At 39.2% G+C, this 15,085-nt stretch overlaps 1 protein-coding gene across 1 annotated transcript; it reads right to left on the bottom strand.

The window, feature by feature from the left end:
- Nucleotides 1-54: 54 nt before the first annotated feature.
- RNF141 (ring finger protein 141) lies at nt 55-14,733 on the bottom strand. Its single transcript, XM_083350648.1, has 6 exons — nt 14,647-14,733; nt 10,535-10,737; nt 8,272-8,380; nt 7,510-7,691; nt 6,603-6,710; nt 55-2,933 (listed from the first exon to the last, which is right to left on the bottom strand). Exons 2-6 carry the CDS (start codon nt 10,675-10,677, stop codon nt 2,783-2,785), a joined length of 693 nt encoding a protein of 230 aa, XP_083206774.1. The 5' UTR covers nt 10,678-10,737; nt 14,647-14,733; the 3' UTR covers nt 55-2,782.
- Nucleotides 14,734-15,085: the final 352 nt, after the last annotated feature.

Raw genomic sequence — 15,085 nt, 5'->3', positions numbered from 1 at the left:
CACTGTGAATTTGAACACCTAAGAGAAGGTGTATCATTAAACATTACACAAAGATGAATACTTCAAGTGTTTATTGCTCAAAACTCATAATACATTAAATTGCTTATAGTTATTAACAGTCTTATATAAAACACTAAGAAAAGTTCACATCCACACAAAAGAACTAAGGAATGCATATCTCCTCCTCTGAACAGTAATTCATCTCGTGAACATGTCTTTTAAAAACCCTTTTTTAAATTTGTCATTCTTCATCAGATTCAAGGCTAGAAGAATAACTCAACTGGGCTGCAGTTTTACACAATGTAGCACAATTATTTCTTATGATAGGCCTCTAGTTTGCCATATGCTTATGGTGGTAGGGTATGTGTCAAAAGGCATGGGTAAGCAACTTGTAGTAATCTCTTCTTCCATAGTTTCTCCTGTACTTTTAGATCTAGACTAAAAGTCCTTTCATAAGAGCCATAGTTTCAAAACACAATGAAAACAGAGAAAAGGAAGACTGCAAATGATCCATAGCTAATATGTAAAACATTATACATATATACACATATACATAATATATAGTGTTTTACATATATATTAACTATGGATCAATATATATTACACATTGTAACACACTTGTATTAATGTGTATATTTAAAAGGATAGAAACACTATATAATTCACATTTTCACTTTATACATATTTACAATTGTGAAATTACCGAACCTATAATTTCATGTCCCCTCTGTGGACTGCATACCCATATTTTAAAGCTTCCATCTCTCAAGATTTGGTGTACAGTTTTTATGCTTGTGACAAGAAAAAAAGGAAAAGCAATATCAGAATTTAATGATCTACTGCTTACATTTCAAACATTTGTGCTATCAATCAAACCTTACATGAAAAAAAGAATGGGTTATTGTTTCTACCATGTCAGTATTAAAGTATTGGAAACTTTAATCACAACACTGCAAATCCAAATATATCTAGGGTACAGGGAAAATCAAATCCATGATCAGCTTTGTAAGTGAAAAACACATCAAAACAAAAACAAGAAAATATGTTTTCTTTACTCTGAATTTTAAAGCCCACTTAAAATCAGTTGTCAGAAAGAATACTTGTAATATGTGAATCTCTCCACTTCAAAGCTTTCTTAAGTAATAAGACATGCTCTTCAAACCTTCACATTATATTAAATAAAGAGGAAAAACACTAAATACTACTCTATTTTAATTTAGAATTTGATAAATCTCTCAATGTTTGTCATATTTTGAAGAGGTAAGGTTCAATATCTGAATGTAATTTATAGATATCTTTCAGCTAATAATGTAGGTGTGCAATTTAATTAGTTTAACTTATATTTATGTGCATCATTTTAGCAACAGTATTTTATTATTATACATATTTACCAGGCAATTCCAAGTAAAGCCATAAGCCCTTCATGATATTTAACTATTACCCCATCTTTCCTTGTGTGGTGCCAAATCTATTCCATAAATAATAATTATAATAATAGCAGTTGTGAAAAAAGTAAATTCCAACATCAGTACTGCAATTTGGGGATTTGTGCTGGCCCAATCTGCCCAGGGACTTGATTTTTGGGAGCTAGGCCCATTTTAAGGTGCTATTTGAAATGAATTTTTAAAAATCACTAAGGACCAATTTTGTGGATTGGAAAATGGTGGCTTTCTGGCATCTATTAATGTCACCTGGTAGGGTAACAATTAAGGACACATTGTCATACCTCACCCCAACATTCGATTACAACATGCACACTACATTAAAGCTAAGTGATCACAACAAAATGAAAGATTCCTTTTTTTCCCTCTTCAGAATGTACCTACAGGAAAAGAATACCTGAGCTTTAGCATCTCATTTCATAGTAATAGCATATTTTACAAACTGGTAAATAGAAGGCTAAGCTAAACAAAACAAAATACATAACCATAAACACGTTTCAGTCAAATTTTGTAATTAACATGTCTTTTGCCAGAAATATTTGCCAAGAGACAGAGCAGAACATAGATTTTTTTTTTTTTACTATCTGCACTATGCTTCAGAGATTCACTGTTTCGGAGAGGTTTTAGCCCAGGGGACATCTGTTCAAAGCACACAGAAAATGAAGAGATGGGAGAACTGGAATAAAGACTGCAACATCAGAAGCCTTCCACTGATAGAGAAGCTACTTTGCTTCATTCCATCCATGATACTGCATAGACAAACTTGTAAGTAATTAATACTGATTTAGAAAATTGTCTGATGAAAAAGTCCATCATTTATAAAAAAAAATCTGCTTTCATAAAAGATGCCATAAAAGGTATGTAACATACCAATTACTGATTTAATCAAATGCATGTCAATATTAACAGTTGCAATATTTCCTAGGAGGGAGAACAAACTACTAAGTTCAAGAACTCTAGTCATTTTAATTCACATTTAAGTACTTGAGCATTGTTTTTAGACAGTGTTGGACGACAGAACTTGCAAACCACCCACATTCTTCAACTGAGACAATGAAGTCAACTTTTAACAAACACGTAACAACAGTTTTACTAGAACTAAAATACTTCCTATTGCAGTACCTCATGAAACATCAGAAAATTCATAGTGTATTGACTGTAAAAATGTTATCAGAGTAATTAAATGAAAGTAATAAATACAGGTAGGCTTTCAAAGAACTAGTCGTTACTGAAAAAATAGTGATTTAGCTTCTAGAAACCAATGGAATGAATAAAGAAATGAAAAGATAATGAAAACGGTATCTTGGGAGATGTTAAGACTATGAATGTTAAGACTAAAATCAGGGTATATGGGGCTGGCCTGCTTCATCCACCAAGTTGAGTATGTAAGTGGCCATATCTTCGTCCGTCGGAGCTTCAGATACAACCCAAGAATCATTTGCAGCAGTCACCTGTAGGCGGCATACAGGGCAATTCCTGTGATGACCACTCCTGTAAAGGAAGTCAGAAGAAACTGTCACCGCTTGTCAGATTTTGTATTGACAACGCACAGGACTATCTTTGCTCTCATAGTGAGATAAAATAGGATCTTGGATAAAAGGCTAAAGGAGAGCATGCTAAAAATGATACTGAAAATATCCACAACATAGACTGCGCAGACCCATTTTTGAAAGTCATCAGGCAATGAGTTCTTAAGTTTCCAAAGAAAAACATCCTGTTGTTTTTTAACTGGAAAAAAAATTATATTAACCCAAATATCTATAATTTAAAGTAATTGGTCACCCTGTCAACAAATACTGACTGCATTCAGCTATCAGTTGGTTAAGATGTAACGACATAGCAAACCCTATCAGTATCACAAAATGGCATGATGGCTGAAATTTTCAGATCTGTTTTGGCTTTCTTATGAGGTTGGGACTGTAATAAGAGGCAAAATATTTAAAGTACTCATTTGCATGCACATGTGCAGATGGGCAGCGCACACCCTTCCAGTGCTAGCGGCCCCATTCACACATGTGCAAACGGGCTATTAGCAGCCCCATTCATGCCCACAGGTGACTGGGGCCACGGGTGCTAGCGCGAGTGGGGAGGGAGTATGTGTCCACATGTCCGTGCCCCAGCCAGCCATTCCATGGCCCATAGGTTGGGGACCCCAGACTTAAAAAATAAATGGAGCAGAGAAACTGAAATATAACTAGGTTGAATATTCTGCTGAGAATGTCTCTGCCTTATTGCTCAAACTTGTGGAGGCAAGCTGTTCCACTTCTTGTCCTCATTGTCACGAGGTTTCTCCTTAATTCCAGGTTGCATCTCTCTTTGATCAGTTTCCAACTATTGTTTCTTGTCTTGCCCTCTGGTGCTTTGGTGAATAACATGGCAGCCCCTCAAATACTGGAATACTGCTATCATGCCTCCCCTATTTCTTCTTTTCTTTAAACTAGCCAGACTCAATCCTGCAGCCATTCTATGTATGTTTTAGTCTCCAGGCCTTTGATCATCTTAGTTGCTCTTCTCTGAACTTTTTCCAAACTCTCAACATCTTTTTTGTGATATGGTGACCAAAATTGGCTGCGGTATTCCAGGTGTGGTCTTACTAGGATTTATAAAGCAGTACTAATACTTCGCGTGATCTTGATTCTATGCTCCTGTTTATACAACCCAGGATTGTACTGGCTTTTTTGGCTGCTGCTGCACACTGCTGGCTCATGGTCAAGTGATCATCCACTAGGACTCCAAGGTCCCTCTCACAGTTATTGTTTTTAAGCCAGGTCTCACCCAATCTGTACTTATACCTTTGATTTTGCCTGCCTAAATGTAAAACTTTGCTTTTCTCCAAACTGAAACTCATTTTGTTGGATAGGGCCCATTGTTAAAAGTTTGTCAAGATTTTTTTGGATCCAGAGTTTGTTTTCTGGGGTGTTGGCTACTCCTGCCAGTTTGGTGTCATCTGCACATTTGATGAGTTCCCCTTCTATTCCCTTATTTAAGTCATTGATGAAGACATTGAAGAGTACTGACCCTAAGACGAAACCTTAAAGTACCCCACTGCTTACTTCTCTCCATGTGGACGTAGTGCCATTGAGGACTACTCATTGAGTACGGTTTATCAGCCAGCTACAGATTCATCTGGTGGTGATGTTGTCTATTCCACCTTTTTCTAGCTTACCAAGGAGTAGGTTGTGGTCTACTTAGTGAAGTCTAAGTACACTATGTCCACAGTATTTCGCTGATCTATTAGTTTAGTCACTTTTTATTTTACAGGGGTTTAATTTAAAAGTGTAATAACTAATATTAATTTGTTTACTTTGTGCTGGCATGCCTCTTGAGGTTTCTGAGCAGCATGTACAGTCATGGCCGAAATTGTTGGCACCCCAGAAATTTTTTCAGAAAATCAAGTATTTCTCACAGAAAAGTATTTGCAGGAACACATGTTTTGCTATACACATGTTTATTCCCTTTGTGTGTATTGGAACACAACAAAAAAGGGAGGAAAAAAAGCAAATTGGACATAATGTCAAACAAAACTCCAAAAATGGGCCGGACAAAATTATTGGCGCCCTTTCAAAACTGTGGGTAAACAAGATTGTTTCAAGCATGTGATGCTCCTTTAAACTCACCTGGGGCAAGTAACACGTGTGGGCAATATAAAAATCACACCTGAAAGCAGATAAAAAGGAGAGAAGTTCACTTAGTCTTTGCATTGTGTGTCTGTGTGTGCCATGCTAAGCATGGACAACAGAAAGAGGAGAAGAGAACTGTCTGAGGACTTGAGAACCAAAATTGTGGACAAATATCAACAATCTCAAGGTTACAAGTCCATCTCCAGAGATCTAGATTTGCCTTTGTCCACAGTGTGCAACATTATCAAGAAGTTTGCAACCCATGGCACTGTAGCGAATCTCCCTGGTCATGGACAGAAGAGAAAAATTGATGAAAGGTTGCAACGCAGGATAGTCCGGATGGTGGATAAGCAGCCCCAAACAAGTTCCAAAGGAATGCAAGCTGTCCTGCAGGCTCAGGGAGCATCAGTGTCAGCGCGAACTATCCGTCGACATTTAAATGAAATGAAACGCTATGGCAGGAGACCCAGGAGGACCCCACTGCTGACACAGAGACATAAAAAAGCAAGATTAGTTTGCCAAAATGTACTTGAGTAAGCCAAAGTCCTTCTGGGAAAATGTCTTGTGGACAGATGAGACCAAGATAGAGCTTTTTGGGAAAGCACATCATTCTACTGTTTACCGAAAACGAAATGAGGCCTACAAAGAAAAGAACACAGTACCTACAGTGAAATATGGTGGAGGTTCAATGATGTTTTGGGGTTGTTTTGCTGCCTCTGGCACTGGGTGCCTTGAATGTGTGCAAGGCATCATGAAATCTGAGGATTACCAAAGGATTTTGGGTCGCACTGTAGAGCCCAGTGTCAGAAAGCTGGGTTTGCGTCCGAGATCTTGGGTCTTCCAGCAGGACAATGACCCCAAACATACGTCAAAAAGCACCCAGAAATGGATGGCAAGAAAGTGCTGGAGAGTTCTGAAGTGGCCAGCAATGAGTCCAGATCTGAATCCCATTGAACACCTCTGGAGAGATCTTAAAATTGCTGTTGGGAAAAGGCGCCCTTCCAATAAGAGAGACCTGGAGCAGTTTGCAAAGGAAGAGTGGTCCAAAATTCCGGGTGAGAGGTGTAAGAAGCTTATTGATGGTTATAGGAAGCGACTGATTTCAGTTATTTTTTCCAAAGGGTGTGCAACCAAATATTAAGTTAAGGGTGCCAATAATTTTGTCCGGCCCATTTTTGGAGTTTTGTTTGACATTATGTCCAATTTGTTTTTTTCCCTCCTTTTGTTGTGTTCCAATACACACAAAGGGAATAAACCTGTGTATAGCAAAACATGTGTTCCTGCAATACTTTTCTGTGAGAAATACTTGATTTTCTGGAAAAATTTCTGGGGTGCCAACAATTTCGGCCATGACTGTATATAAGCATGTACACATAACTACTCAAATATGCAAGTATATAAAATGCACATATTTGTATGTGTGTGAAATCTCAGGACTAGTTTCAGCTGAACTTGGAAATCTGAGGTGGCACTGAAAAGGATTTATTTCCTTTCTTCATTAAACATGGTATAATCTGTTCATGAGATTTAACCGACTTACCATTTATCAATGCATTTCTGACAAAAGCTGTGGGCACATGGCAAGATCAGATCAGCACGTCCATCCATACAAATGCAACATTCTTCCTCATCAGTAAGCTGCTTCACTCTACAATACAAATGTATTATTTATTCATAATCAAAGATATCCAGAACTTTAATTGTATATGTAGTATATCTTGAATTATTTCTAGGTTAAATATTTTATTACAAATAGTTATAATCCTCTAACCCCTCATTCACCAAAAGCAATTTCACATTCAATTTGCAAGAAACTATCTGGGTTTCATCCTAAGAAAGGAGCAAAGGAGACCATTATTATACAAAAAACTTGGTGTACCATAAACAAAACTTATGACACACATTAAAATGTTAAAAAGTATTTAAAAGAATAATCATAGACTGATGTATAAATAAGAAGTTTGTTATTTGCTTCTCTTCAACATGTACACAATTACTAAATATTGTATACTGAGTGGTACATGAACATTTATACACAAACACCCCCCCAAGCAGTGGCAAATATCTATTCCTGTTATCTACATACCTATTTCCAATAGTTTTCTAGCACAAAAGTGATTTAATGTCCTTTCAACTCTCTGAATCATCTCAAATTTTCCAGAATGAAGAAAATTAATATGAATGATAATTTCTTTTTCAAAATCATCACTAGAGGATGTTTCTTTAAAAGAGGATGCCTCTTTTTCAGAAAAGCTTACATATATTTTCACTAAGAAAAAAAAGTAGACTTAACGACTGAGCATTCATTCATTGCACATTTTTATAATAAATGGCAACCCTCACCTAAATAGAATCAAGTTTACTAAACTCCTTGCTGTAGCAAGAAACTGGACTTTTTCTACCTGAATGAGCAGATTCAAACATTTTTTTTACAGTACTTCAAATACCTTCCCATCCAAAGGCTAGCCTGACAAGATCCAAGAGATGACAGATCTTCTGCTGTTCCTTCTGAGGGAGCCTTGTGTGAAAGAACCTGTGATGCCTGACTTGTGATATCTTTATAAAGTTGAATGAACTGATACAAGTTCATGATTCTTGAAGCTTCCACAATCCCACTTGTCTTGTTTATCTATAACACAGAGAGCACCATTATTGTTTTTCTTGAATCATCTCGCCAATTATTCTAATTTTATTTTTAGAGCAATGTAAATCAAGAGTTCCTAAACTCAGAAATTTGACGTTATGAGAAGATGCTATAAATGCCTTTATAATGTTAATAACAACAACAATAATAAAGTTGGAAGGGACCCTGGAAGCCATCTACTCCAACCCCCTGCTCAGGCAGGAAACCCTATACCATTTCAGACAAATGGCTGTCCAGTCTCTCCTTAGAAACTTTGAATGTTGGAGCATTCACAGCTTCTGGAGGCAGGTTGTTCCACTGATTAATTGTTCTAACCGTCAGAAAATTTCTCCTTAGTTCTAGATTGCTTCTCTCTTTGGTTAAGTTTCAGAATGGTAACTAACATATTAATAATCACACGTTAGTACAATTATGACAATCAAAACATTATAAACATACATATTTTAATAAGTTATGAAAATGTGGCATTTTTTTCCTAATTAACCATGAACATCCACCAAATTTATGCTTACTGTGCATTATATGTTGCTATGAATTAGAGAATTTAAGATTGTGATAAACTTACTTTGGTACAAACTATTCGAACAGCCACCTTCCAAAAAGCTGTAGCATCAGATCCTGGCTGCACTTCAAATAACAGATGCTTGTTCTGGCCAGAAGCTAATTGTGCAGTTCTGGAATTATTTAACATTTATTTAACATTCTATACATATGTAGCACACTTTAAACATTTATAATGTTATGATGTACAAATTGCAACCAAATGTATTTTCAAACTTAGGGTTGGACCCAAAGAAGGTGATCTGTGGAATGGGTTTGGTGGAAATTGACTTTCCCACTTAGCCCCCTCCCAAGCAGTTTTCATGAAAAGACTTGCTGATATCATCTTTATCTAGTCTGGAAGAATCTTGCTAAAAGCCAACAACATTCATCAAAATCCTCTGATTCTGGAAAACTTGTTTCCAGAGGACTGCCAGGAGAACTAATCAAGGAAGTCATTTCAAACCCTTTACTTGTAACAGAAACACTCATCTTTCTTTGATTTGGCTTCTTGGGAATATAATTATTCTTTCTCTGGTTCAGCTTCATTTGTGGTTCTGCGGGAGGACAACTTTAAAATAATTATGTGTTATGATTCCAGCCAAAATTGCTGGAAAATTTATGTTTTATATCAGGCATTTCAAACTGCTGGCCCACGGGCCGGACGCATCATCCTGAAACTGCGCCCACCCCATTGCCAGCAATGGGGAAAAAGTCATGATACGTCGCACATCACGAGTTTGACATGCCTGTTTTATACAAACATGTGTTTATATAAAGCATGTGTTTTCATGCAACTCCTGATTTTTAGAACTGTACATAAGTGATTGGTATATGGTTTACACACAAAAGATCTTTCATAACCAGATAAGGAAAGATCCCTGTCAGATAACCTGGAGACACATGACTCATCACCATAGATAAATGCTGAGTTAGATACTGTATACCAGTTACCCAACTCAGTATAAGGCAACATATGTTTGCACCTACAGTATTTTTAAGACATTTATTTTCCTCCTAAAAGGACAAATTGGAAAATGCATTCACGTCCAATAGAGATTCAATTTTAGAACACATTTTTAATAAAAGTGATAATTGCAAAGAAAGTACAGTATTTTCCAAGTAGCTCAATATTAAAATGGCTAAGCCATGGTTTAGGTTTGCATCAACTGATTTAACTGCTATTGTGAGGTTTCAATGAATGAGTACTAGATTTATTATTGCTCTTATGTAATTTATTATGGTGTCTTTAATAAGGGAAATAAGCTTCTCTCCTATCTACTAGTTTCAATTTGAAGAACATTACAATATACATCTGATAAAAGTCCTGATCGCAAAGTATGAGGGCAATTTGAAAATAAACCTCCGTTTGGTTATCAATGATAGACATTCGCAGATACAGAACTTTTATTATATGCATTGGAAAACTACATTACATTACTTTTTGACATAATCGCCATTCAAATTGAGGCACTTGTCATAACGTCTTACAAGGTTTGAAATTCCTTAGTAGTAGTAGCTCAGCACCAAATCTGGGCTATGGGGTGTGTGTGTGTGATCAAAAATACCAAAGGAACTGCTTCAGAAGTTCTTGGGTGTATCTAGCGGCGTGCGGGTGAGCATTATCATGAACCAACATCACACCGGAAGTGGTGCCATAGAAAATCCCGCCAAATGTGAAGATGCCAAAGGAGTACTGTTGGTGAAATTCGACCATTAATTCAGAAGTCTACTGTGAAATATTAGCCATCCATAACAAGCGTCGGGGCATGCTGACTTTCAGCGTGGTGTTGGTTCACGTTAATGCTCGCCAGCACACTGCTAAATGCACCCAAGAACTTTTGAAGAAGTTTCGTTGGGATGTTTTTGATCAACACCCCCCCCAGTCCAGATTTGGCATCAAGCTACTACTAAGGAACTTCAAACCTTGTAAGATGTTATGACAAGTGACTCAATTTGAATGGCGCTTATGTTGAAAAGTAATTTAATGTTGTAGTATTCTATTGTGTATAATAAAAGTTCTGTATCTGCGAGTGTCTGTCATTGATAACCAAACGGAGGTTTATTTCCGAACTGCCCTCATATTTGTAGTGGTTTAAGATATGACTAAACACACCCCGAGGATCTAAACCTTATATCACACATGTAATGCAACTGTCCTATTTTTATTAGAAATTAAGCAGTCATATACATTACATATTGCTAATAATTCATTCTGAAATGCCTTAAGCATGTTCCTGTTTAATACTTAAAACTATCATATGCATAAAAGGGGAAAAAAATCTCACGTGTCATTAAGTTCAGCTACTCTTCCCAAAAACTCTTCATATGTCAAGTAGCCACTTTCTCGAACAAGAGAGACGTGCTTGACAACTTTTTCTGGCAGCTTATTTATAACTGTCTGGGTCTGGCTTGAGAGTTGCTGGCCCATGATAGAATGCTTTAGCTCAGGTCCCAGGACGAAATCCTGCTTTCCACATTTAGAGAATTTCTGATAAATATATTTTAAAACACTGTATTAGAATAAATAGTCATCACTGCATTTAATTCACAATGCATAAACTTCAAACTAACTACGTGCTATATAGTTCAGCTGGAGTAGCTCTGTATAAAGGTAAAGGTAAAGGTTCCCCAGCACATGCGTGCTAGTCGTTTCCGACTCTAGGGGCCGGTGCTCATCTCCGATTAAATCCATTTCTGACACCTAATTCAAGCATATTCTTAATAGGAAAATTAACACTCTGTGAATGCACATTTTTATTAACATTTTTAGTAACTTCTAAAATACAAAATATAATGACTGACAATTGCAAGTTTACAATTTTAAAACTCTGTAGACTAAACTCAATTGTTTTTTAAATGAGAGAGAATAACATTCATTCAGGTGAAGCCATGCAGAAAATAACAGTGCATAGCAAAATCTAGTTGACCATTAAGGAGAAGAACATATTAGACATGCAAAAAACTCAAATTACGGTGAAGAAAGAGCTATTATTTAAAGACTATAATTTATGTCATGTTCTAATTTGTATACTACATTTTACTAACTATATTTTTATCTATCCAGTAGCTGGAGTTTTGTAGGTGTATTACAAAGTCTTTATCTTAAATCTTAAAAGACCAAACAAAGAAAAACTGTAAAACTGTAATGTCAACTAACACACATTAATTTGAAAACAATATATCAGATACATTATCACAGTATTATGAAAGATTTAAAAACTAATTATATTAAAGTGAGGGATATAAATTTATATAAATAAATTTATATAAATTAAATAAAATAAATAAAAATGAAATAAATGTAATACCGGTTATAAAATAACACTCTTGTTCATAGGGTTGAGTGGAACTTCCAAAGAGTAAATAAATCAAAGCTTAAAAATTGAAAGTATTAATTCTAAAACATTCGAACATAAAATTCCTGAATTTTACAGTTTGAAGTGTAATTTAAACTGTAACTTCATTGTTTCGTAGAAGCATTTTTCAGAATTCTAGCAACCTGTTTTAATATGCTATCATTTTGCAGAACTGTCCCCCAAAATTGAGCTACAGGTAGTCTTCGACTTGCAACAGTGATCATTTAGTGATCATTCAGAGTTACAACAGCACCGAAAAAGTGATTTATGACCATTTTTCACACTTATGACCAACGCAGCACTCTGATGGTCACATGATCAAAATTTGGACACTGGAAACTGATTCATATTTCTGACAGTTGCAGTGTCCCGGAGTCATGTGAATATGTTTTGTGACCTTCTTACAATAAAAGTCAATGGGGAAGCTAGATTCACTTAACCTTCTTACTCACTTAACAACTGCAGTGGTTCACTTAACAACTGTGGCAAGAAAGGTCATAAAATGGGGCAAAATTCACTTAACAAATGTTTCACCTACTAACCGAAATTTTGGGGTCAATTGTGGTTGTAAGTTGAGGGGGTACCTGCATTCGTTATTATTACACCCAAAACTGGTTACCTGAATCCAAATTCCCTTACTTGAAAAGGAGACGGTAATTTTTTTAAAATTCTGTTCAAGTACATATATTTCAGAAGCATCCAAAGTGTTTTATCTCTCTACCAATCCGGGTGTTGCTGTAGGGATAATATTCGCCTTCAAGTTCTCCTCAACTCCTGGTGACAGCACTAAAACACAGTTTCTCATTGCTTACTTCTGGGACAAGTTTTTCAACTTTCTGGTTAAACTAGCCCAGGGGTAGGCAACCTTGGCTCTTTTATGACTCATGGACTTCAACTCCCAGAATTCCTGAGTCAGCATAGCTGAAATCAGGAATTCTGGGAGTTGAAGTCCATGAGTCAGATATGTCAAACACAAGGCCCGGGGGCCGGATCCAGCCCGCGAAGTGGTTTCATGTGGCCCGCGAAGCCATCCTGGAAACAGTGAGGGAACGGCCCCCACTGCCTTGGCCCTGGCCCAGAGACCCTCCTTCTGCCAGAGACCCTCAGATCTGTCCCACTCCTGCCCAGGCCCCCATAGGCACCCTTGATGCGAACGATGTAGAGCTGGCCACGCCCACCCAGTAGGCCATACGCACTCTAGCCACGCCCACCCAGTAGGCCACACCCACCCTGGCCATACCCACCCGGTCCCCTGTGGGCAACCGCAATGCTGATGCGGCCCTCAATGAAATTGAGTTTGACACCCCTGCCATGAGTCATAAAAGAGCCAAGGTTGCCTACCCCTGAACTAGCCTATAAGCCCCAATCCTAACTCAACCCAGTCTAGCCCTGTTGGGCTTTTGGGTCTGGAGAAGGTGGGGCAGGTGCTGTCACCCTGCTGAGCCATCAAGAAATGTTAAGGCTGTCAGTCAATCGCCCCGGGGCCTAAGAAGCTGGGATAAAAAGTGTAAACAAACTCATCTCCGAAGAGGCTGGCTGAACCGAGATGTCGGTCGGTGCTTTCTGAACTTGGTTGTTTCCTTGCAGACATTTGAACTAGGTAACATCCTCAGTACTAGCCCTGGATAATCCTGAACCACCCAGGAAAGTGCCTCTCTATTCACAAAACTGACTGCTCTTTAGAAGGCCAGATCCTGAAGCTAAAACTCAAATACTTTGGCCACCTAATGAGAAGGAAGGACTCACTGGAGAAGAGCCTAATGCTGGGAAAGATGGAGGGCAAGAGAAGAAGGGGACGACAGAGAATGAGGTGGCTGGATGGAGTCACTGAAGCAGTAGGCGTGAGCTTAAATGGACTCCAGAAGATGGTAGAGGACAGGAAAGCCTGGAGGAACGTTGTCCATAGGGTCGCGATGGGTCGGACACGACTTCGCAACTAACAACAACAACAACAATTCACAAAACTCAACAAACTCGGACTACACTCGCAGCTGACCAGGCTTAGCTCACTCAGAAGAGCCAAGAGGCAAGGCAGGTGCACAGGCAGGGCTGGGCCTTCTTGAGCCCGATAGCAAAAATAACACACACACAAAAAAACACAGCAGGTCCCAAACCTCCATAGGGGGGGGGGAACCTGCTCCGTGACCCACAAAACCCAGGCGCTTGGGCTGGTCTAGAGCAGCGTTTCCCAACCTTAGGAACTTGAAGATGCGTGGACTTCAACTCCCAGAATTCCCCAGCCAGCATAGCTGGCTGGGGAATTCTGGGAGTTGAAGTCCACGCATCTTCAAGTTCCTAAGGTTGGGAAACGCTGGTCTAGAGCTGGAAAGAACCAAGTCCTTGAATTTGAGAGAGACGCCCAACAGCTTGCAAATGGGAGTGCTCCTCCCCACCCCCCACCCCCATTCCGACTCACAAAAGAGTTCAGGCAAAGCAAACATTAATTTATTGCATTTTCTTTTCTTCACAAGCAGGCCTGTTTATTCTCAACGGATCCAGTCGTTACACAGGGTCGCATGACATCCGAGGGACAAAAGACCAGACACCCCGCTTTCCCCCTTTTTAAAACACGCCGGGTCTCCTTGCACTTCGGAAGGCAGCCCAATATTTAACTACCGAGTCCCTGAAAGGGCTAGTTTTTGCATTATCGAAGGAAAGGGAAAAGGGCGGCGGCAACGCTAAATGCTAATACAAACGTCATTAAAATGTCAAAAATAAAAGGTCTGAACGGCTTCCTTACGGGCCACGGCCACGACCACATCCCGGTCCCGTTTTGGTTCGCTTAACTCAGGGGTAGGCAACCTCGGCTCTTTTATGACTCGTGGACTCCAACTCCCAGAATTCCTGAGTCAGCTATGCTGACTCAGGAATTCTGGGAGTTGGAGTCCATGAGTCATAAAAGAGCCGAGGTTGCCTACCCCTGGCTTAACTCGAGCTCTGGGCGCAAACGAAGAGCCGCCCCGCCCCTCCTCCTCCTCTTCTTCCTCCCCCTCCCCCGAGTCAAGGCCCACAAAAAGCCAAACTCTCCACCGCAGCCTCACCGCCGACGCTCCAACATCCTGCTCCGAATTCGCAGCTCCGGTCTCCGGCGGCGCCAGCAACGGCTCCGCCCCGCTTCGGGCGCCGAGCCTCCCACCCGCTCAAGAGATTGCGTGACGTCACGACGCGACGTAGGGCAACGGGGTGGGTTCCCGACGCCCTGAAGGCGACCTATTGAAGTTTCGCTTCCTTTCTCGGTTGCCAGGATCTCGAAAATAGCCGAACTGGGCCCGAGGTTTTTGAGAGGGAAACGACGGAGAATGGTTCGTCGTCATCTTTTTTGTTTTGTTTTTTTTCCTACAAGCCTGCAACATGTTTTAAAACAGCGTTTCCCAACCTTAGGAACTTGAAGATGCGTGGACTTCAACTCCCAGAATTCCCCAGCCAGCTATGCTGGCTGGGGAATTCTGGGAGTTGAAGTCCACGCATCTTCAAGTTCCT

This window comes from Vipera ursinii (genome assembly GCF_947247035.1).
Source record: "Vipera ursinii genome assembly, chromosome: 1".
Taxonomy (NCBI): domain Eukaryota; kingdom Metazoa; phylum Chordata; class Lepidosauria; order Squamata; family Viperidae; genus Vipera; species Vipera ursinii.
Note: the sequence above shows the minus strand (reverse complement) of the source record. Positions and strands in the feature narration are given on the sequence as shown.